General features: G+C 43.2%; 1 protein-coding gene across 4 annotated transcripts in view; it reads right to left on the minus strand.

Moving 5' to 3' along the window:
* The window catches only part of brwd3 (bromodomain and WD repeat domain containing 3), a 290623-nt gene that overhangs the window by 65907 nt on the left and 202360 nt on the right, over positions 1–22356 (minus strand). For all 4 annotated transcript variants that reach the window (XM_059977491.1, XM_059977490.1, XM_059977489.1 and 1 more), the window contains exons 30-33: positions 12298–12453; positions 12044–12164; positions 9786–9911; positions 9598–9676 (exon numbers count right to left, since the gene is read on the minus strand). In XM_059977491.1, coding sequence (XP_059833474.1) covers positions 9598–9676; positions 9786–9911; positions 12044–12164; positions 12298–12453 — 482 coding nt within the window. The remainder of the gene's footprint in view (positions 1–9597; positions 9677–9785; positions 9912–12043; positions 12165–12297; positions 12454–22356) is intronic.

Genomic DNA, 22356 nt, shown 5'->3' on the forward strand with positions numbered 1-22356 from the left:
CACCCAACTTCAGTGGGAAAAGCCTGCTTGCATTTACCCCATCTATAACTGTTATAATTCTGTATATCTCTATCAAATCTCCCCTCAGCCTTCCACGTTCCAAGGAATAAAGTCATAGCCTACTCATCTTTCCTTAGGTCCTCCACTCCTGGCAACACCTTTCTAAATTTTCTCTGTATTCATTCAACTTTATTTGTCTTTCCTGTAAGTAGCTGACCAAAACTGCATACAATACTCTGAATTAGGCCTCATAAGCATCTTACGCAACTTCAACATAACATCCCTTCCCCTGTACTGATTTACGAAGACCGATATGCCAAAAGCTTTCTTTACAACCCTATCTACCTGTACTGCCACTTTCAATGATTATGGACCGGTATTCTCAGATTCCTTTGTTCTACAACACTCCTCAGTGCCTTACCATTCACAAAATACCCTGGTTGGGTTTATTGAAAACCCAATAAAATTGAAAACACCTCGCATTGTCTACATTAAATTCCATCTGCCATTCTTCAGCCCATTTTTCCAGCTGGTCCAGACCCCTCTGCAAGCTCAGACAGTCTTTCTCATTCTCCACTACACCCTTAGCTTTGGTGTCATCTGCAAAGTTGGTGATCCAGTTAACTAATTTATCACTCAAGTAAAAACACAAAATGCTGGCAGAACTCAGCAGGCCAGACTGCATCTATGGGAGGAGGTACTGACAACGTTTCGGGCCAAAACCCTTCATCAGGAGTGAAGTAACATGGGATGGTCAAGGGGGGACAAGAAGTGGGGGGAGGGATGAAGTAGAGAGCTGGGAAGTGATAGGCTGAAGGGAAATGGGCTAGGGGAAGGTGGAGAATTATGGGAAATAAAAGAGAAAGAAAGGTATGGCTGGGGGAAGATTATAGTGAGGGGGGAAAGAGAACCAGACTAAAATTATAGCTAGGGATGGGGTAAGGGGAGGGGCAGGGGTATCAATGGAGGTCCGTGAGTTGAATGTTCATGCTGGCAGGTAGGAGGCTACCTAGGAAGGAGATAAGGTATTGCTCCATCAGCCTGCGTGTGGCCTCATCTTGATGGTACAGGAGGCCATGGACAGACATATCAGAGAGGGAGGGGTCGGTGGAATTGAAGTGTGTGGCCACAGGGAGTCCCACCACCGCCGGAGGACCGAGTGCCAGTGTTCAGTGAAATGGTCTCCCAATCTGTGGCGGGTCTCCCCAAAGGCCACATCAGGAGCACCGGATATAGCATATCACCCCAGTTGACTTGCAGGTGAAGTGGTGCCTCACCTGAAAGGACTGCCTGGGGCCTGGGATTGTGGTGAGGGAAGAAGTGTGGGGGCAGGTGTAGCACGTCTTCCATTCGCAGGGATAAGTGCCTGGAGGTAGGTCAGTGGGGAGAATGAATGAACAAGGGAGTCACGTAGGGAGCGATCCCTACGGAAAGCTGAGAGTGGGGGGTGAGGGGAAGATGTGTCTGGTGGTGGGATCCTGTAGGAGGTGGCGGAAGTTACCGAGGATTATACATTGGATCTGTAGGCTGGTAGGGTGATAAGTAAAGACCAGGGGGACTCTATCCCTGGTGGGCTGGCGGGGGGGATGGGGTGAGGGCAGAGGTGCGTGAAATACAGGAGATGCAATGTAGGGCAGAGTTGATAGTGGATGAATGGAAGCCTCTTTCTTTAAAAAAGGAAGACATCTCCTTTGTCCTAGAATGAAAGGCCTCATCTTTTCAAAGCAGATGCAGCAGAGGTAGCGGAATTGAAAGGGATAGCATTTTTGCAGGAGACAGGGTGGGAGGAGGAATAGTCTAGGTAGCTGTGAGAATCTGTAGGTTTGTAGTAGACATCTGTGGATAGGCTGTCTCCAGAGATAGAAACAGAAAGATCTAGAAAGGGAAGGGAGGTGTTGGAAATAGACCAGGTGAATTTGAGGGCGGGGTGAAAGTTGGAGGTGAAGTTAATGAAGTCGACGAGCTCAGCATGTGTGCAGGAAGCAGAGCCGATGCAGTCGTCGATATGATGTAAGAAAAGAGGAGGATAGATACTGGTGTAGGCCTGGAACATGGATTGCTCCACATGGCCGACAAAAAGGCAGGCGTAGCTAGGACCCATGCTGGTGCCCATGGCTACACCTTTAGTTTGGAGGAAGTGGGAGGAGCCAAAGGAGAAATTGTTAAGGGTGAGGACTAATTCCGCAAGGCGGAGAAGAGTGGTGGTAGAGGGTGACTGGCTAAGTCTGGAATCCAGGAAGAAACGGAGAGCTTGGAGACCTTCCTGGTGGGGGATAGAGGTATATAGGGACTGGACGTCCATGGTGAAAATAAGGTGGTGGGGGCCAGGGAACTTGAAATCGTTGAAGAGATGTAAAGCATGGAAAGTATCACGGACATAGGTGGGAAGGGATTGAACAAGGGGAGATAAAACAGAGTCGAGATAGGCAGAAATTAGTTCAGTGGGGCAGGCGCAAGCAGAGACAATGGGTCTGCCTGGACAGGCAGGTTTGTGAATCTTAGGTAGGAGGTAGAAACGGAAAGTGCGGGGTGTGGGAACTATAAGTTTGGTGGCCACGTATGGGAGATCTCTGAAGCTGATGAGATCGGAAATGGTTTGGGAGACAATGGACTGGTGCTCCCTGGTGGGGTCATGGTCCAGGGGTAGATAAGAGGAGGTGTCAGCGAGTTGTCACCATGCCTCCACTATGTACAGGTCGGTGCGCCAGACGACAACAGCACCCCCCTTATCAGCGGTTTGATGGTAAGGTTGGGATTGTTGCGGAGGGAATGGAGAGCAGAACGTTCAGAGCGGATAAGGTTGGAATTGGAGCAAGGGGTGGTGAAGTCGAGACGGTTAATGTCCTAACGGCAATTAGAGATAAACAGATCCAGGGCGGGTAGAAGTTCTGGGTGGGGAGTCCATGAGGAGGAGGAGGGTTGGAGAACGGGTCATCGGTGGGGGTGGGAGAATTCCTACCGAAGAAGTGGGCTCGAAGACAGAGCCGGTGGAAGAAGAGCTCCACGTCCTGGTGCACGCGGAACTCACTGAGCTAAGGGCAAAGAGGGACAAAGGTGAGGCCCTTACTAAGGACAGAGCACTCAGGCTCAGAGAGAGGAAGGTCGGAGGGGATGGTGAAGACCCAGCAGGGTTGAGAGCTCTGGTCCGAGTGGGTTGGGAGACTGGTAGAGTCTGCGGGGAAGAGGTGGGGGTGAGAGGAAACTGAAGTCCCTGAGGGCCCAGGAACCAGTGACTGAACCTCAGGCTCAGAAACATCAGATGGCAGCGTGGTGGTGGGGGAAGGGGAGACGGCAGCGCGTGGAGGTCCAGCTCGGAGTCAAGGCTGGGATCCAGCATGCTGTTGGGGGAGGGGGGGGAGATGGCCTCCTCTACCATCAAGATGAGGCCACACGCAGGTTGATGGACCAATACCTTATCTCCTGCCTAGGTAGCCTCCTACCTGCCGGCATGAACATTCAACTCATGGACCTCTGTTGATACCCCTGCCCCTCTCCTTGTTCCATCCCTATCTATAATTTTAGTCTGGTTCTCTTTCTCTCTCTTTTTCCCCCAGCCCTACCTTTCTTTCTCTTTTATTTCCCATAATTCTCCACCTTCCCCCTAGCCCATTTCCCTTCAGCCTATCACTTCCCAGCTCTCTATTTCATCTCTCCCCCCACCTCTTACCCTCCTCGACCATCCCATGTTACTTCACTTCGCTCTTAACATATCTGTAGAACCCTTTGGTATTCTTGTTCACCTTTTCTCCATAGGGCAACCCCATGCTGATTTCTTCCTTATGTGTTCTCTTGCATTTCTTATACTCCATTAGTACCTCATCTGTTCCTACTTATAAATATTACGCATCTCTTTTTTTTCTGAACTAGGGCCTCAATATCTCGTGAAAACCAAGATTCCCTATATCTGTTATTCTTTCCTTTTATTCTGACGAGCACATACAAGCTTTGTTCACTCAAAATGACACTTTTGAAGGTCTCCCACTTACCAAGTGCACCTTTGGCAGAAAACCGCCTGTGCCAATCCAAACTTGCCAAATCCTTTCTGATACTGTCAAAATTTGCCTTTTTCCAATTAAAATCTCAGCCTGTGGACCAGATCTATCCTTTTCCATACTTAATTTGAAACTAACGGCATTATGATCATTAGATGCAAAGTGTTCCCCTACACAAACTTTTGTCACATTCCCTGTCTCATTCCCTAATAGGAGATCAAGTATTGCGCTCTCTCTCACTGGTACTTCAATGAACTGACTATGGAAACTTTCCTGAACACATATGACAAACACTAATCCCATCTAGTCCTTTTACAGTATGGGAGTCCCAGTCAATAAGTGGAAAGTTAAGATCACTTATTTCACAACCTTGTGTTTCTTGCAACAGTCTGTGTTTTCTCTACAACTTTGTTCTCCTGCAGATTGTTGGGTGGTCTGTAATACATCCCCGTTAATGTGGTCATACCTTTCTTATTCCTCATTTCCATCCAAAAAGCCTCACTAGATGAGTTCTCCAGTCTGCCCTGACTGAGCACTGCCATGATATTTTCCCTGACTCGTAACACCACCCCTCCTCCTTTAATTAAGAACATTAGCTACACCAGTGGTAGGAGGGGCAATGGAGGAAGGTGATGAGATGGGAAGCAGTGAGAGGTGAGCCAAAATCAGGAACGGAAAGAGAGAAAGGGGACTGGGGAAGAAATTACTGGAAGTTACAAAAATCTATGTTAATGCCATCAGGTTGGGGGACACCCAGACAGAAATGAGAGGTTTGTTGCTCCTCCAATCTGAGAGTGACTTCATTGTGACAACAGAGGAGGCAATGGGCCAACATGTTGGAATGCGAATGGGAAGTAAAATTAAAATAGATGGCCATTTGCTTTGTCTGTTGCAAACACAGTAAAGGTGCCTGTCAAAGCAGACCACAGCATTTTGTGTGTGTTATTCTGGATTTTCGGATTTGCAAAATCTCTTGTGTTATATAATATCAAATATTTTGCACATCCAGTCACATATGCAAGGAATTTCTTCCTGTTAAAGCTACTTAAAACTTGCAGCAATCCTTACTTGTTTGCAAAACACAACAAAACACGATATGTTTACTTAGTCAATAGCAAATTCTTTAGTCATGGTGCAATCTCAACTTGTTCTGAGAAGTATTCTGAATATTGATACAGATGAATGATGTCTGGAACAGTAACTAAGGACAGCTATAGACTTGTTACAAAGAGTAATTGATACTTCAGCATAAATCAATACTATGGTAATTAATTTAAATTTTAGAAAAATAGATCAGCTTAGTCAACTCTAAGATTTTCCCAACGTCATTATAGGATGCGAAAGGTAATAAAAGATTTCAACTCATTTCTCCTCTAAATCTTTTATCAATAGCTTAAAAATCTATTCTTTTTTAGTTATTGATTCACTTGACATAAGGAATTTTTTCTTTGATTTTTTTTTTAAAATAACTTCTCAAATTCCTCTGTTCCAATGAAGTACAGCCTTTTCTAACCTCTTTTCATAACTGAGGTAGTTAATCAAGCATAGTATCAGTGGGAATGAATATATGAATGGGAATGGCTTCCAAAATGTTGCTTCTACATAAGCCAAAGCAGAAATGGTCACAAAGTATGGGTTCGTTTAATAGTTATATAACACGGAAATAAATGTGCATCTACACACAACCTTTCCTTCAATGTCAACATGATAAGAGAGCTGATCATTGACTTCAGGCAGGTGGACAGTGCACATTCTTCTATACATCAACAATGTTCAGGTTGAGGGGGATGAAAGCTTCAAGTTTCTAAGTGTGAAAATCACCAAATGTCTGATCAAATCCCGTTTATATCTTGACCAAGAAAGCTCACCAATGCCTCTACTTCCTGGTTCATTTTGGTAGCACAAATTCGAAGACAAAATATAATATTAATTAATGGTAAGACTCTTGGCAGTGTGGATGATCTGAGATATCTTGGGGTCCAGGTCCAAAGGACACTCAAAGCTGCTGTGCAAGTTGACAGTGTTGTTAAGATGTATGGTGGCCTTCATCAACTGTGGAATTGAGTTTGAGAGCCGTGAGATAATGTTACAGCTATACAAGACCTTGGTCAGACCTAAAATGGAGTACTGCCTTCAGATCTGGTTACCTCACTACAGGAAGGATGTGGAAACTACATAAAGGGTGCAGAGGAGATTCACAAGGATGTTGCCTGGACTTGGAGAGCATACCTCATGAGAATAGGTTGAGTGAACTTGGCCTTTTCTCCTTGGAGCACAGAGGACAAGAGGTGACCTGATAGAGGTTAAAATATGATAGGAGGCATTGATCATGTGGATTGCCAGAGGCTTTTTCCCAGGGTTAAAATGGCTAACACGAGGGGGCATAGTTTTGAGGTGTCTGAAGTAGGACATCAGAGGTAAGTTTTTCCACACAGAGAGTGGTGGGAGCATGGAATGCACCACCAGTGACATTGGTAGAGGTGGATACAATAGGGTCTTTTAAGAGACCCTTAGATAGGAACATGGAAACATAGGAAATCTTCAGCCCATTACAGGCTCTTCAGCCTACGATGTTATGCCGACCATGTAACCTACTTAGAAGCTGCCTAGAATTTCCCTACCGCATAGCCCTCTATTTTTCTAAGCTCCATTTACCTATCTAAGAGCCTCTTTAAATACCCTTTTGTATCTGCCTCTACCACCTTCACTGGCAGTGCATTCCATGCACCCAGCACACTTATGATACTCCTTGCATTAAAATGAACACATCTCAAAACACACTGAAAATGCTGGTGGAACACAGCAGGCTAGGCAGCATCTATAGGGAGAAGCGCTGTCAAGGTTTTCAGCCGAGACCCTTCGTCAGGACTAACTGAAAGGAAAGATAGTAAGAGATTTGAAAGTAGGAGGGGGGGAGGGGAAAATGTGAAATGATAGAAGAAGACCGGAGGGGGTGGGGTGAAGCTGAGAGCCAGAGAGGTGATTGACAAAAGGGATACAGAGCTAGAGAAGGGAAAGGATCATGGGGTGGGAGGCCTAGGGAGAAAGAAAGGGAGCATCAGAGGGAGATGAAGAACAGGCAGAGTGATGGGCAGAGAGAGAAAGAAAAAAAAGGGAGGGGAAAAAAACCTAAATATATCAGACGGGGAGACCGTTTCACTGAACACCTACGCTCTGTCCACCAGAGAAAGCAGGATCTCCCAGCGGCCACACATTTTAATTCCACATCCCATTCCCATTCTGATACGTCTATCCATGGCCTCCTCTACTGTCAAGATGAAGCCACACTCAGGTTGGAGGAACAACACCTTATATACCGGCTGGGTAGCTTCCAACCTGATGGCATGAACATTGACTTCTCTAACTTCCGTTAATGCCCCTCCTCCCCTTCTTACCCCATCCCTGACATATTTAGTTGTTTGTTTTTTTTTTCTCTGTCTCTGCCCATCACGCTTTGCCTGTTCACCATCTCTCTCTGGTGCTCCCTTTCTTTCTCCCTAGGCCTCCCGTCCCATGATCCTTTCCCTTCTCTAGCTCTGTATCACTTTTGCCAATCACCTTTCCAGCTCTCAGCTTCATCCCACCCCCTCCGGTCTTCTCCTATCATTTTGCATTTTCCCCTCCCCCTCCTACTTTCAAATCTCTTACTATCTTTCCTTTCAGTTAGTCCTAACGAAGGGTCTCGGCCAAAAACGTCGACAGCGCTTCTCCCTATAGATGCTGCCTGGCCTGCTGTGTTCCACCAACATTTTCTGTGTGTTGCTTGAATTTCCAGCATCTGCAGATTTCCTCGTGTTTGCTCATCTCAAAACATTTTGCTGAGTGCTTCTTCGCTCTATCTTTTGTCAATCCTTCCTCATGACCTGCCTACAAGCTCTCTCTATTTGTGTACCAACCACCCCATCCTTTGCTTCTTCACTCCCCCAAAAATCTAGTTTAAACTCTCCCCAATAGCATTAGCAAACCGCCCTACCAGGATGTTGGTCCCCCTATTGTTCAGGTGCAGCCTGTCCCACTTCTACAGGTCACCACTTCCCCAGAAAAGGCTCCAATGATTCAAGAACTTAAAACTCTGCCCCTGCACTGTCTCCTCAGCCACTCATTCATCTGCACTGTTCCGACCTTCCCTAGCTCATCGCGCTGGGAGTAATCTGGAGATTATCACCTTGGAGGTCCTGCTCTTCAGCCTCCTTCCTAACTCCCTTAACTTACTGTGCAGGACCTCTACCCCTCTCCTGCCTGTGTCATTTGTATCAATATGTACCACGACCTCCAGCTGCTCACCCACCCCTTCAAGAATATTCTGCAACCACTCAGAGACATTCTGGACCCTGGTGTCTCTTTTGCTGCCAGAGAATCCCCTATCTGCCCCCATAACTACTGTCCCCTATGACTATTGCTTTGCCTGACGCACCTTACCCTTCTGAGGCTCAGAGCAGACCACAGTGCTTTTGGTCTGGCTGCCGCTGTCTTGTCCAGTTAGTTCACTCCCCTCAGCAGTATCCAAAAGGGGTTCACCTGTTGCTGAGGGAAATGGCCACAGGGGGACCTTGCCCTGACTTTCTTCTCCCTTTACCTCTCTCGGTGTTCACCCATCTACTCCCTGAATTCTGCATTCTAGGTGTAACAACCTGCTCAAAAGTCATGTCTATCAAATGCTCTGTCTCCCAGATGATCCTAAGTTCATCCAACTCCAATTTAGAATTATAGAGGGCTATGAGGTAAGGTAATTCTAGGCAGTCTTTAGAGTAGGATACATGGTCTGCCCGTAATGTTCTGTAGATTTCAATGTTCTCAGGAGGTTAAAGAAATTCTACGTGTCCTTGTCGACTCTTATCAGCTTTTATCGATGCACCACAGAAAGCACCCTGTCTGATTGCTTTATGACTTTGTATGGCAACTGCTCTGTACATGATTGCAGAAACTCCAGAGAATTGTAGACACAGCTCAGCACATGACAGGAACCAGCCCTGCCCTGTATGGACTGGTTATACTTCTCACTGCCTTACTAATACAAGACTTTACCCACCACAGGCATTCTGTCTTCTTCACTCTCCTATTGGGTAGTTGATGCAAAAGCTGAAAGTGTATACCGCCAGGCTCAAGGACAGTTTCTATCAAAAGCATAGAACCAAGTGGTTTAGAAATCAGCAAGGTAGGTGCTGATATGCTTCTGCTGAGCAGCAGAATTTTGAAGAGGGGACAGAGTCACAAAGAGGCAGTTATTCCAAACCCAGGTGTATAGGAACTTCAATGTGGTGAACTGGTAGAATTCTCAAGTCTTGAGCGTTGTGGAAGCTAGATTACTGCAGGTATGAAAGAGGAAATAGGTACTTTGAAAGGTTAATGGAATTAAAAGTTAAGGAAAACTTGTACAGAAAAAGAGGTAAGACCTACTATTTTCTAATGTTCATGTTAAATAATCAGCTTTCGATTTTCTGCAAGAAAATATGTAAAGATGGAATCACCCTGTATTTCACAATTGCTTTTTATTGTATTTGGCAATTGAGAAAATAAGTATTAATCTTTTTGAAGCAAATTATATTGACAGTAACTCTAGATAATAGTGTGATTAATGATCCAAACATTTGGTAAGAATGATTACCTTTTCATTTTCATCACCACTAAATACTTCTGTCTTAGTTTTTTCATATAACTCTAAGATACTGGTGCAGCTCTGATCCCTATAAATGAAAACCATAAGTAAATACTAAACCAAAGTACATATGAAACATTATAAGAAACATCTACACTTAGTGTATGTTCTTAAGCATAAAGTAGCCATTAACTCACCCAATAAACTGTAGTAAGACATCTGTAATTAACTTTGCAGATTTCACAATAGGACTGCCAAGCTCATTGAAAGTTCTAGCATTATGTTCAATGTACCTTACTTCCCACATGAGGCCAGAAATTGTCCTGTAATTCAAATTCCAGTTAATGGCGTAACTACAATAAATTCAACTACCAAATGAACAAAGCTCTTGCCCTAATCCATTGCAGAAGAAATAATTTTTAAAATATCAAAGGATTATATCTGAGGTACAGTTTAAAAATTAATCATCAACCTCAAACAAACTATGTTAGTGTTTGTGCTCCACAAGTGTCTCATACAGCTCTTCCTCATCTGTATTGATCAGGATAACCATTTCACATTTGCTCCTCTTAAGTTCGAACTTATTCATTTCAGCCACTTCTTGTGGCAGTGAGAGCCACATGCTCAACATGCTGAAGGCAAAGGAGTTTCTTCTGGATTCCCTGTTGGATTTTTTCGTGATAATCCTCTATTGCATTGTCCTCTAGACAAGTGGAAACATTTTCTGTACCCACTCTACATGAACAATGTTCTGTCTTCTTCTCTCAAAAAAGGAACATGACATCTGTTCATTCATAACATAGGGCTGAATCATCCATTGCACCACTGGTAGTTACAGCAGTAATTACTCCCTTTTCTTATTAGGAAATTAATGAACAGGGTTAGTAACCAATTGCCTATATTGCAGCATAATCTAGAAGGGTCTCAACTGTAACAGTAAGCTACACACAAAGCAAAAGGTACTCACAGAACTTCCAACGTTAGACAGACAAATGCCTTCCATTATCAGTATTCCAGGAAGCATCAAAACAAGCCAGCACATCTAGACATGCTTTGCTAAAGTTTTGCAAAATATATCTATAAGCCTCGTTTCCTTGTATCACATTCAGTTGCTAACAATAAAGTAAATGTTTCTGGCTAGCTCTGTAAGGGCTGAATAGGGTCCCTGCTCACAGCCTTTCCTTGTTAGATGTATGACAAAGGGATTTTGCATGTTGGAATGAGCAAAGACAATGCCTGAGGATGAAATGGTCTGTCCATTCACTATTCAATTCAAAGCAATGAAATGAGGCCAAACAGAGTCCCAGATCTTGGTGACGTGAAGGGGCACCAGGGTGAGGACAACTCAACAACGATAATTCCCTTTGAGCAGATGGCTGCTGCTATCAGCTTCTGACTCCCTGGACTGCTGGGCAAGGAGCAGCCAGCATCCAGCAATGAGAAGAACTGAGAGGTTCTTATTATCAGACAAGACTTTCCAGTCTGTTGAAGAGAGAACAAGACTTCTGTGATTAAGAAGGCATACGGTGCATTGGCCTTCATCAATCAAGGAATTCAGTTTAAGAGTCGAGAGGTAATGTTGCAGCTATATAGGACCCTGGTCAGACTCCATTTGGAGTCCTGAGCTCAGTTCTGGTCACCTCAATACAGGAAGGACGTGGAAAGCATAGAAAAGGTGCAGAAGAGATTTACAAGGATGTTGCCTGGACTAGGGAGCATGCCTTATGAGAATAGGTTGAGTGAACTCGGCCTTTTCTCCTTGGAGCGACAGAAGATAAGAGGTGACCTGATAGGTGTACATGATGACGAGAGGCATTGATTGTGTAAATAGTCAGAGACTTTTTCCCAGAGCTGAAATGGCTAGCATGAGTGGGCACAGTTTTAAGCTGCTTGGAAGTAGGTACAAAGGAGATGTCAAGGGTAAGTTTTTTTTTACACAGAGAGTGATAAGTGCGAGGAATGGGCTGCTGGCAACAGTGGTGGAAGTAGATACAATTGGGTCTTTTAAGAGACTTTTGGATAGGTACATGGAGCTTAGAAAAATAGAGGGCTATGGGTAACCCTAGGTAATTTCTAAGGTATGGACATGTTTGGCAGAGCTTTTGTGGGCCAAAAGGCCTGTACTGTGCTGTAGGTTTTCTATGTTTCTAAGACAGAGTGATGAGTAAATTGGTATTCTGAATGGGCTCTCACTGGCAAACTTAGCAACCTGCTATTTCAGACATTTATGAATCACCTGGAATGGCTTTCTGCCAAATCCCAACTTTGATAGTTTATCTGACAGCAAGATATAATGTACAGTTGACAGCAGTGACCAGTAAGATCAAGCACCTTACAGGCTCTCACAATAACCATGTTTAGCCTGTAATTGAAAGTACAGTTCACCCTCTCTATTCTGGTCAGTAATTAACTTCTCCATCAAGAAGCTAAAAAAAACTTCCCCAATAAAATTTACCTATAAAATCGGTTTTCCAATTTCTTCTTGATAGTGCTCAGGTCTGTTGGATACGCAACCACGGTACAGTACAATGGGTACGCATGGAGATCCACTGGAGCACAAAATGGCACAGCTATTTCTGTTAAAGCAAGTTAAATACGCAAAGTTTTCAGAAAATCATATCCAAACATCTTAAGTAAACCACAACTGAACCACAATGTTTTAAGTTCCTACACACCAATTAAGCTGACAATTAGAAATTAAACTTATACCAAGTGTAAGGAGTTGATCAATTCCCTGAATGATGCGTTCACATTCTTCAACTGCAGAACGGGCTCCCCAATCACCTTCTTTGGGTTTATATAACAAGCCTTTAAGCTCTTCAAGAGTGACAGGAACACTGGCACCAATTTCTTCAGGATAGGCAGCTGCAAAAGTATATACAAAGTTACTTGAGGAGACAATAATTTTGCATATTGGAGTTAATAAAAAATAATCAATTCACTTAGATTCCAATGTATTTCCTTCATGTTGTATTAAATGAATACTAAACTGTAGCAAGAGTTAAATGAAATGCAAATTTGAACCTATTTTGCAGCTACATGAATTTGTGAGGCATAAATTTCTGAACAGACCAACTGCAGCTATATAATTAAATTTTTACCGATATAATTGGGAGAGATATTAATATTAAAGACTAGTTAAGTGTGAAACGTTCCACAATTACTGTTATTCTTTTTATTAAACCCCAAAATGTAAATTACAGGGAAAAATTACAGACCACTAAATTGAGGGTAAATTGATGGTAAAAAAGTACAATATCATTTAAAAATCATGAGTTACTTGCAATTTCCATTGACAAATATGCTACGTTTTAAATTGAATGTTTTATATAAATTTGCCTCGTTGATAGAAATTTAAATTTTCACGTTCGTACTACTGAATGGGGTTCCCCACCCTCTGCATAATCTGTCCCAGCCCTGCAATTTTCAATTCTCCATGGCTGGACTGAAGGTTGGGAGAAAGGGAACAGTAATCTGCTGAGCAAAGGGAAAAGCAACAGTCGAGCTGGATAGGTCAGAGTTTGATTATTTCTCACCCTCCCATTGCTCTTGGAGCTGGTGACCTATCCAATTATGTTATCCAACATAACCTATTATGTTGAAATAAAGGATTTTATTCAATCTTGGATAGGATTCAGGTCTGGGCAAATGTAGGTCCCATAGTGGCATTGGGTACTGGAGGATCTAGAGCCATAAACTACTATAAGACAGAAACAAGACACTTGACCCATCTAGTTCATGCTGAACTGTTCACAAACGAGAAAATCTGCAAATGCTGGAAATCAAAGCAACACACACAAAATGCTGGAGGAACTTAGCAGGCTAGGCAGCATCTATGGAAAAAAAGTACAGTTATGTTTTGGGCCAAGACACGAAATATCAACTGTACTCTTTTCCACAGATTAGGAAACTAAGGAACTCCTTAGTTCCTCCAGCATTATGTGTGTGTTGCATGCTGAACTGTTATCCTGTTAGTTCTATCAACCTCCACCTGGATCATAACCATGCAAACCCATGTACATATCCAAATTTCTCTTAAATGTTGAAATCAAAGCAGCATCCACCAATTCCACTGGCAGCTCATTGCAAAGGATGGACGTAGACAAACCTACTATCTCCTGGATTAAAGTCTACCTGACAGATCCTGATGAAGGGTTTTGGCCCGAAACGTCGTCACTACCTCCTCTCTGGCCTGCTGAGTTCTGCCAGCATTTTGTGTTTTTATTTATTTCCAGCATCTGCAGATTCACTTGTGTTGCTGACACTTGTGTTACAACTGGGTAGTTCTCTATCTGAGATGGTGGTGAGTGGCACTGGAGCACAACAAGGGACTGGCCTGTCTCCATTTCTGTTCACACTGTACACCTCAGACTTTCAGTGCAGCTCTATGAGTCTTGTCATTTGCAGAAGTTCTCTGATGATTCTGTGGTGGTTGGGTGAATCAGAGATGGGCAGGAGTCAGAATACAGAGGACTGGAAGACAAGTTTGTGGAGTGGTGTGGGAATCAAATTTGTTAAATCAAATCAAATTTAATTATCATTCAAAATGTTCACAGATACAGCTGAATAAGACAGCATTCCTCAAGGTGCAAACATTCAAAACCAGCAAGTCACACAATTCAAACTATCGAGCATATTCATTCAAAAAAAACATAGACCCTGAGCGACAAAGTCCTGCAATCGATGGTACAGTCTCCCAGAAGTGTACAGATGCACGCAATCCACCCTGCTATTTCACCGCTCAAATACAGGACAGCAGCACCACCGGGAGAGGCCAGGTTCCAGCTGAGCTCAACTGCACTGCATCGCTTTGCATCTCTCACCTGGTCCTCAGCAGCAGGTAAGCCCGAGGATTGAGGCCTAGACCTCGTGACAACCGAGTCTACACAGCTCCCAAGTCATCTGCCCCACCACCAGACAAGGGTAACAGGCCTGTGGCAACTGACACCATCACTGTCCAACAAGAGTCTTGTGAAAATAGGTAAGAAGTCCAAGACAATCTCCCATGGTTATACTATACCAACTTCAATGCTTTTGAGTTGCAGGCAGCACAGCTCCTCCAATGTACCAAATGGCTCCTTCGACACCTTGGCCAGCTATGCTGCTGACACTAGTCCAAGTACTCTGATCAATGTGCAGTACTGCAGTGCCCAATTTTCTTAGAGTAGAATGTTCTTAGAGTAGAATTGTCTTGTGATTGTAAAAACCAAATTTTACAAAGAATTTTACCTTTGGTTGGCTGCCAGGAGGCTGCTGTGTTCGTATGTGCTGTCATCTTACTGGAAACCTGTTACCACCTTCATAGAGAACATTCCACTACAGGTTCACCTCAAGTATTTCACCTTTCAACCTTAACCTATGACCACTAGTTCTTGTCTCACCCAACCTCAGTGGAAAAAACCTGTTTGCATTTACCCAATTTATAACCCTCATAATTTAGCACACTTCTACCAAATCTCCCCTCCATCTCCTAATCTCCAGGGAATAAAGTCCAAATCTGTTCAACTTTTCCCTATAATACAGATCCTTTCTCTGTACTATAAGACCTTAAGATATAGTAGCAGAATTAGGCTATTTGGCCCATTGAGTCTGCTCCACCATTTCATTATGGCCTATCCATTTTTCCTCTCAACCATAATCTCCTGCCTTCTCCCCATATCCCTTCATGCCCTGACCAATCAAGAATCTATCTTGCAATCTTAATGATTTTTTTCCTGTAAGTAGGTGACCAGAATTGCAAACAATACTCCAAATTAGGCCTCATCAATGACTTCTACAGGTTCAACTTAACACCTGTACTCAATACTTAAAATTTATGAAGGCCAAAAGCTCCCTTTCCATCCAACCCTATTTACCAGTGATGACACTTTCAAGGAATTATGGAGCATTATTCCAAGATCCCTCTGTTCTACTATACTCCTCAGTGCTCTACAATTCACCATCAATGGTTTCTCATCCCGAAGTGCACACCTCATACTTGTCTGCATTAAACTACATCTGCCATTTTTCAGTCCATTTTTCCAACTGATTCAGAACCCACTTTGATAGTCTTCCTCACTGTCGACAAGCCACAATCATCCACAATGTTCTGACCACATTGTGACCCAGATCATTGATATCGATTACAAACAACGATGGACCCAGCACTGATCCCCATGGCACACCACTAGTCACAGGCCTCCAGTCAGAGATGCAACCATCTACTATCACTCTCTAGATTCTCCCACAAAGTCAATATCACATCTAGTTTATTATCTCATCTTAAATGCCAAGCAACTGAACCTTTCTGACCAGCCTCCCATACGAGGCCTTGCTAGAGTCTACGTAAACAACATCCACTGCCTTTACTTTTTCAACTTCCCTGGGAACCTCCTTAAAAATCTCTGTAATATAGAGTAGCAGACCACAGGAACAGGGCCTTCAGCTGACCATGAGTGCACTACCCACGATAGCAATATAATTAATTACATCTGCTGAAGTGATCCCTATACCTCAAATTTCTGCCTATCTAAATGTCTCTTAAACTATGTTATTGTACATGGTTCCACCACCTTCCCTAACAGTCCATTTGAGGAACCTACCTCATTCTAAAAAACTTGCCTCAGTCATATCCTTTGAACTTCTCCCTTCTTACCTTAACCAATGTTCTCTCCAAAGCCTGCACATCCTTCCTCTAATGCAGTGACTAGGACAGCAAAAAATACACATGATGTGATCAAACCAAAGTTTTATACAGCTACACTAACTTTCAAAGCTAACGCTCAATGCCCTGACTCAGGAAACAAAACATGCATACATTTACTTTATCACCGATTGACTTTTGCTGCCACTTTCAGGAAGCCATTGACTTGCACTTCAAGATTTTTCGTTACACCAGCCCTCCTTAAGGTCCTGCCATTAACTGTACAGTCGGCCCTCCTTATCCGCGGGGGACTGGTTCCGGGACCCGCTGCGGATACCAAAAAATGAGGATGCCCTTATTTAACCTGTCTCAGTGTGGTGGACTTTAGGACCTGGTGCACCAAAATAATTACGATCATGATTGAAAATAAAGTGGAAGTAATAAGGCAATCGGAAAGAGGTGAAACGCCATCAGTCATTGGAAAAGCATTAGGCTACAGTCGGTCAACTATTGGGAACAATTTTAATGGAGCATGTGAAAGGCCCTGCCCCATGAAAGCTACAATTATTACTAAGCAACGCAGTGGTTTAATTATTGAAATACATATGTTTCTTAAGTGTTTTATATGCATAGAAAGGTAAAAGATATACCATATACTAAGAAAAACATTTTACTAACTGACGATAAATAATACCAGACGTACCTGTTCCGACTTCAAATCCGACTTAAAGACGGACTCAGGAACAGAACTCATTCATAACCCGAGGACTGCCTGTACTTTTAAATCATCTCTAAATTACTTATAATACCTAATACAATGTAAATGTTATGTAATTAGTTGTTATACTGTATTGTTTAGGGAATAATGACAAGAAAAAATAGTCTGTGCGTACTGAAACAACGAGTGCTGGAGAGAGAACTTCCAGGTTTTCCCGATTCGTGGTTGGTTGAATCCGCACATGCGGAATCCGTGGATAAGGAGGGCCGACTGTACTTCACTAAGGTACCTGAATTCCCAAAATGCATCAGCCCACATTTGTCCAGATTAAATTCCACCAGCAATTCTCCATTCAAATTTTCAAGTGACCTATCGTACCGTACCCTTTGACAATTTATCTACAACAATTTGTGTCAAACTTAATAAGACCACCTACATTTTCATCCACATCATTTATATTCTATATATAAAATATGAAGGTAAGCTAGCCAATAATATAAAACAGGATATTGGACCACTGGAAACTTATGATAAAGGGGTAGTAATGGGGACAAAGAAATGGTAGACCAACTTAGTAAGCATTTCGCAACAATCTACACTGTAGAAGACATGAGCAGTATGCCAGAAATTCGAATGTGTCAGGGACAGAAGTGAATGTTGTTACTATTACTAAGAAGGTGTTTGGGAAGCTGAAAGGTCTGAAGGTAGATAGGTCACCTGGACCAGATGAACTACACCCCAGAGAACTGAAAGAGATAGCTGAAGAGACTGTGGACATCCTACTAGTGATCTTACAAGAATCACTAGATTCTGGAATGGTTCTAGAGGACTGGTAATGTCACTCCACTCTTTATGAAGTGAGGGAGGCAGAAGAAAGAACATCATAGGCCAGTTAGCCTGATTTCAGTGGCTGGAGTCACTCAGTAAGTCACAGAGGATGTACCAGATTGTCCTTAATGGATAACAGTTAGTTTAGTGAACTTCTCTCCACCACTAACTCAAAAGTCCGGATTGTAGCCAAGGACAGATACAATCTTTTTGATGACTTTAGTATTTTTGTATCAACAGCACTGATGCTGCTCCCCCAACACAAAGCTGAAAAGAGGACTGCATTTGCTACAACAGACTGGTAAAAGATCTGCAACATCCTGCTGCACACATTGAAGGATCTCAACTTCCTTAGAAAATAGAGTCTGCTCATCCCTTCTTATAAACAGCCTTGATATTGATTTTTCAGTCGAGGTGAACACCCAAGTATTTGTACTTTTCCACCACAACTTCTTCTTTCAGAATGTATACAGAACTCTTCTTCCTATAATCAGTCACCATCTCCCTGGGTTGGCCATTCAGGCGCAGGTGATTCATCCCACACCACTCCACAAACTTGTCTTCCAGTCCTCTGTATTCTGACTCCTGCCCATCTCTGATTCACCCAACCACCACAGAATCATCAGAGAACTTCTGCAAGTGACAAGACTCGTAGAGCTGTACTGAAAGTCTGAGGTGTACAGTGTGAATAGAAATGGAGACAGGCCAGTCCCTTGTTGTGCTCCTGTGCTACTCACCACCATCTCAGATAGAGAACTACCCAGTTGTACAAGCTGTGATCTGTCAGCAACACGAGTGAATCTGCAGATGCTGGAAATAAATAAAAACACAGAATGCTGGCAGAACTCAGCAGGCCAGACAGCATCTATGGGAGGAGGTAGTGAAGACGTTTCGGGCCAAAACCCTTCATCAGGATCTGTCAGGTAGACTTTAATCCAGGAGATAGTAGGTTTGTCTACGTCCATCCTTTGCAACTTCTTGCTCAGAAGTAGCAGCTGGATTGTATTGAAGGCACTAGAAAAATCAAAAAATGTGATTCTCAGGATACCACCAGCATCAGCCAGGTGGGAGTGAGCTCTCTGCAACAGGTAGATGATGGCATCAGCCACTCCCACTACGTTTGTAGGCAAACTGTAGAGAGTCCAATGATGATCTCACCTGTAGTCCAAGGTAAATCAGGACCAACCTCCCCAGCACATTCATCACAGGAGATGTGAGGGCAATTGGTCTGTGGTCATTAAGTTGCCTTCTTGGGTACAGGAACCAAGCAGGAAATTTTCCATAATACCGGTATCTTTTCCTGACTCAGACTCAGATTGAAAATGTACAGACAGCCGGCTTGCACAGGCCTTCAGTACCCTTGGGCTGATACTGTCCAGTCTGGCAGCCTTGCCTTGATGTAGTCTCTCCAGCTGTCTCTTAGCCGGACCTGCAGTCACAGTTAGGTGAGGGATGGGAGTCATCCCCATGGAGGCAGGATACTTCAAGGTTGGGGGGGGGGGTGGGCTTTGGAACACAAGCACTCACTAGAGGGGAGAGAGAGGTGGAGGAAGAAGGTTTCAGGGGTAGGGAGGGTGTGTGGTCTGGGCAAGTGGGGAAGGGGGCAGCAGGAGGTCTCGTGCTGAACCTGTCGAAAAACAAGTTAAGTTCACTGGCTCTATCCAGACAGTCCTCGATCTTGCTTTCCTTGACCTCAAAATCTTTGAACTGCTTCATGCCCGACTGCACATCCCTTATGCTCTTCAGCTGGAGGTAGTACTCCAGCTTTGCACTCCCTCAGCTTTACCCTCAGTTCACTCTGTACTCACCTCAGTACATATCACCAGAACTAAAGGCTTTCTTTTTCCTATTCAAAAGTTTTTTTCTGGCCACCGATGATCCTGAAGATCCAGGACTTGCTGATGGGGAAGCAGCATTCAGTCCTGGCTGGCAAAAAGGTGTTCTCACAGAATTTGATAATTTGATAATCTGAGCCTTGAGTGGCTCAGTGCCTCATTAACATCTTGAGTCCACCTCCTTACAATCCTTGTTGACACAAGCTGCTGCTGGACAAGAGGCTCGCATATGTTGGCAGGACCAGGTTGTGATCAGATCCTGCAGTGCCTCATTAGCATCCTGAGTCCACCTCCTTACAATCCTTGTTGACACAGGCTGCCGCTGGACAAGAGGCTCGTACACAGGTGTTAGCAGATCTGCCAAGTAAGGGAAGGGCAGAGGCACTGTATGCGTCCTATACATTTGCATACAAAAGGTCCAGTGTTCTACTGTCCCATGTAGGGCAGCTGACATATTGATAAAACATTGGTACAGTTGCCTTGAGGGAAACATGATTAAAATCATGTTTAAAATTATTAAAACCCCCAGTAACACTCACTTAGCTCTGCTGTCACAAGGATCATTACAGAAAATCTTACCTACTAAATGCAATAGCATATAGAACAATCCCTCTCGGTGCGACAGGAGAACACAGAGTACAATAGTTACTGTTTTATTATTTCATAAGTTTTAATTGCACATTATTAGACATTGGTAAATTATATTTGTCTATTATTATTCTGTACTTTATTATTTGGTTAAGTCTGGACACAGCTGAAGGTGTTTTTAAATGCTGCTGCTGCTGTAATGAAAGAACTTCCCACTCAGGATCAACAAAGTATTCATTATTATTATTATTATTATTATGGATGAGGTTTCAGGGTACTCAGAGGCACATAATAGGAGGGGAAATCTTTCTTGACAGATGTTGGATGAAATACCAAACAAGATAGACAAAGGACAGTCAGTGGATGTCGTTTATTTGGATTTTCAGAAGGCCTTTAACAAGGTGCTGTACTTGAGGTTGCTTAACAAAATAGGAGCCCATGGTATTACTGGAAAGATACCACCATGGACAGAAGATTGGCTGACTAGTGGTGTTCCACATGGGGGGAGGGCAGTGTTGGGTTGCTGCTTTTCACGTTATACTGTAATATCAATGATTCAGATGACTGAGTTAATAACTTTGTGGCCAAGCTTGCATATAATAGAATAATAGGTTGAAGAAACAGGGAATCTGCAGAAGGACAGATAGATTGGGAGAATGGGCAAAGAAGTGGCAGATGGAAGTATTAGGTTAGGTCAGAGGTCGGCAACCCGCAGCTCCGGAGCCGCATGCGCCTCTTTCATCTCTGTGCTGCGGCTCCCTGTGGCTTTGGAAAATAAATGATGAGTATTTAATTAAAATGTATTTTATGTTAGTTTGTTAGTTTTTGAAATGTAATTCTAAATTTGAAGATTATGGTGATCTTGTACAATCTAAATAAAACGTGTTTTTTGTCGCTAGTAATATACGTCACCACTGCCAATGCCTGACACCCACCAGTGCGCGATTTCTTTAATTTTTCGATCCAAAGTAGGCTGAACACAGCTCTTCAGGGGAAAGGACGCACAGCCCTGCACATGTTGGAGGATGTTTTGGCATTTGAGCGCAAGTTGACAGTGCTTGCCAGAGATTTACAGAAAGGCACATTGTCTCACTTCCCCAATTTGAGAGAGTTCAAACAAGCTCACGACATGATAAATTCGGAGTATTTACATTCTGTAATCATCGCAATGCAAACATTGTTTGGGAAACGCTTCTGTGAATTCAGAGAGGAAAAAAAACACATTATCCTTCCCAGTCACTCCCCTATGCATCGATCCATCCCTACTGAACACGACTGCATTGGCAGGTGTGAGTCAACCTGATCTTGAGATGGAACTGGCCGACATAGCCGACAAAGACATATGGGTGTCCAAGTTTAGATGCTTGACAGCAGACCTTGAAGATGTTGCCCGTCAGAAGGCCGTTCTTGCTCAGAATCACAAATGGAGTGATATTGAAAACCTCCCCAAACCGGACAAACTTGTGTTCGAAACATGGAATGCTATCCTCGACATTTATGTAAACATTAAAAAGTATGCGCTTGGAGTCCTGTCGATCTTTGGATCCACATATGTATGTGAGCAGGTGTTCTCCAACATGAACTTTATTAAAAACAAACATCGCGCACGCCTCACAGATGACAGCTTGCGATCCTGTGTAAAGATGAAGGTGACTTCATACAGCCCTGATGTGCAGACGCTGTGTGCTGAGGTCCAGGAGCAGAAATCCCATTAACCAAGTATGATAAATATTTTAATTGCCTATTATTTTACGTATATTCATATTTTTTCATTGTTCAGTGATATAGTCCTTTTATTTTTCAGGTTGACAGCTGGCTGATGTTATTTTTGGTTTGCTGCGGGCGGACAATTTAAGTTTGACATTTTTCATAAATACAAGAAGGACTCAAATAGACATTGAGTATTTTACTTAAAAGTAACCTTCAAGCCAACGTCTTTTTTTCGGAGTTCAAAATATTTTTGTTGCATGCAGAAATGTAATTTCGTTTTCTCTGCAGGAGTTCATCGATTTCATAAATGCAACACATTATAGTTTGTTTATACATAGCATAAAGGCAAAAAAAAGTTGTACGCAGTGTTATTTCATTATAAATGTCAAACGGATTTTGTGGCTCCCAGTGTTTTCTTTTCTGTGGGAAACGGGTCCAAATGGCTCTTTCAGTGGTAAAGGTTGCCG

The sequence above is a fragment of the Hypanus sabinus genome, chromosome 8 (genome assembly GCF_030144855.1).
Source record: "Hypanus sabinus isolate sHypSab1 chromosome 8, sHypSab1.hap1, whole genome shotgun sequence".
Lineage (NCBI taxonomy): Eukaryota > Metazoa > Chordata > Chondrichthyes > Myliobatiformes > Dasyatidae > Hypanus > Hypanus sabinus.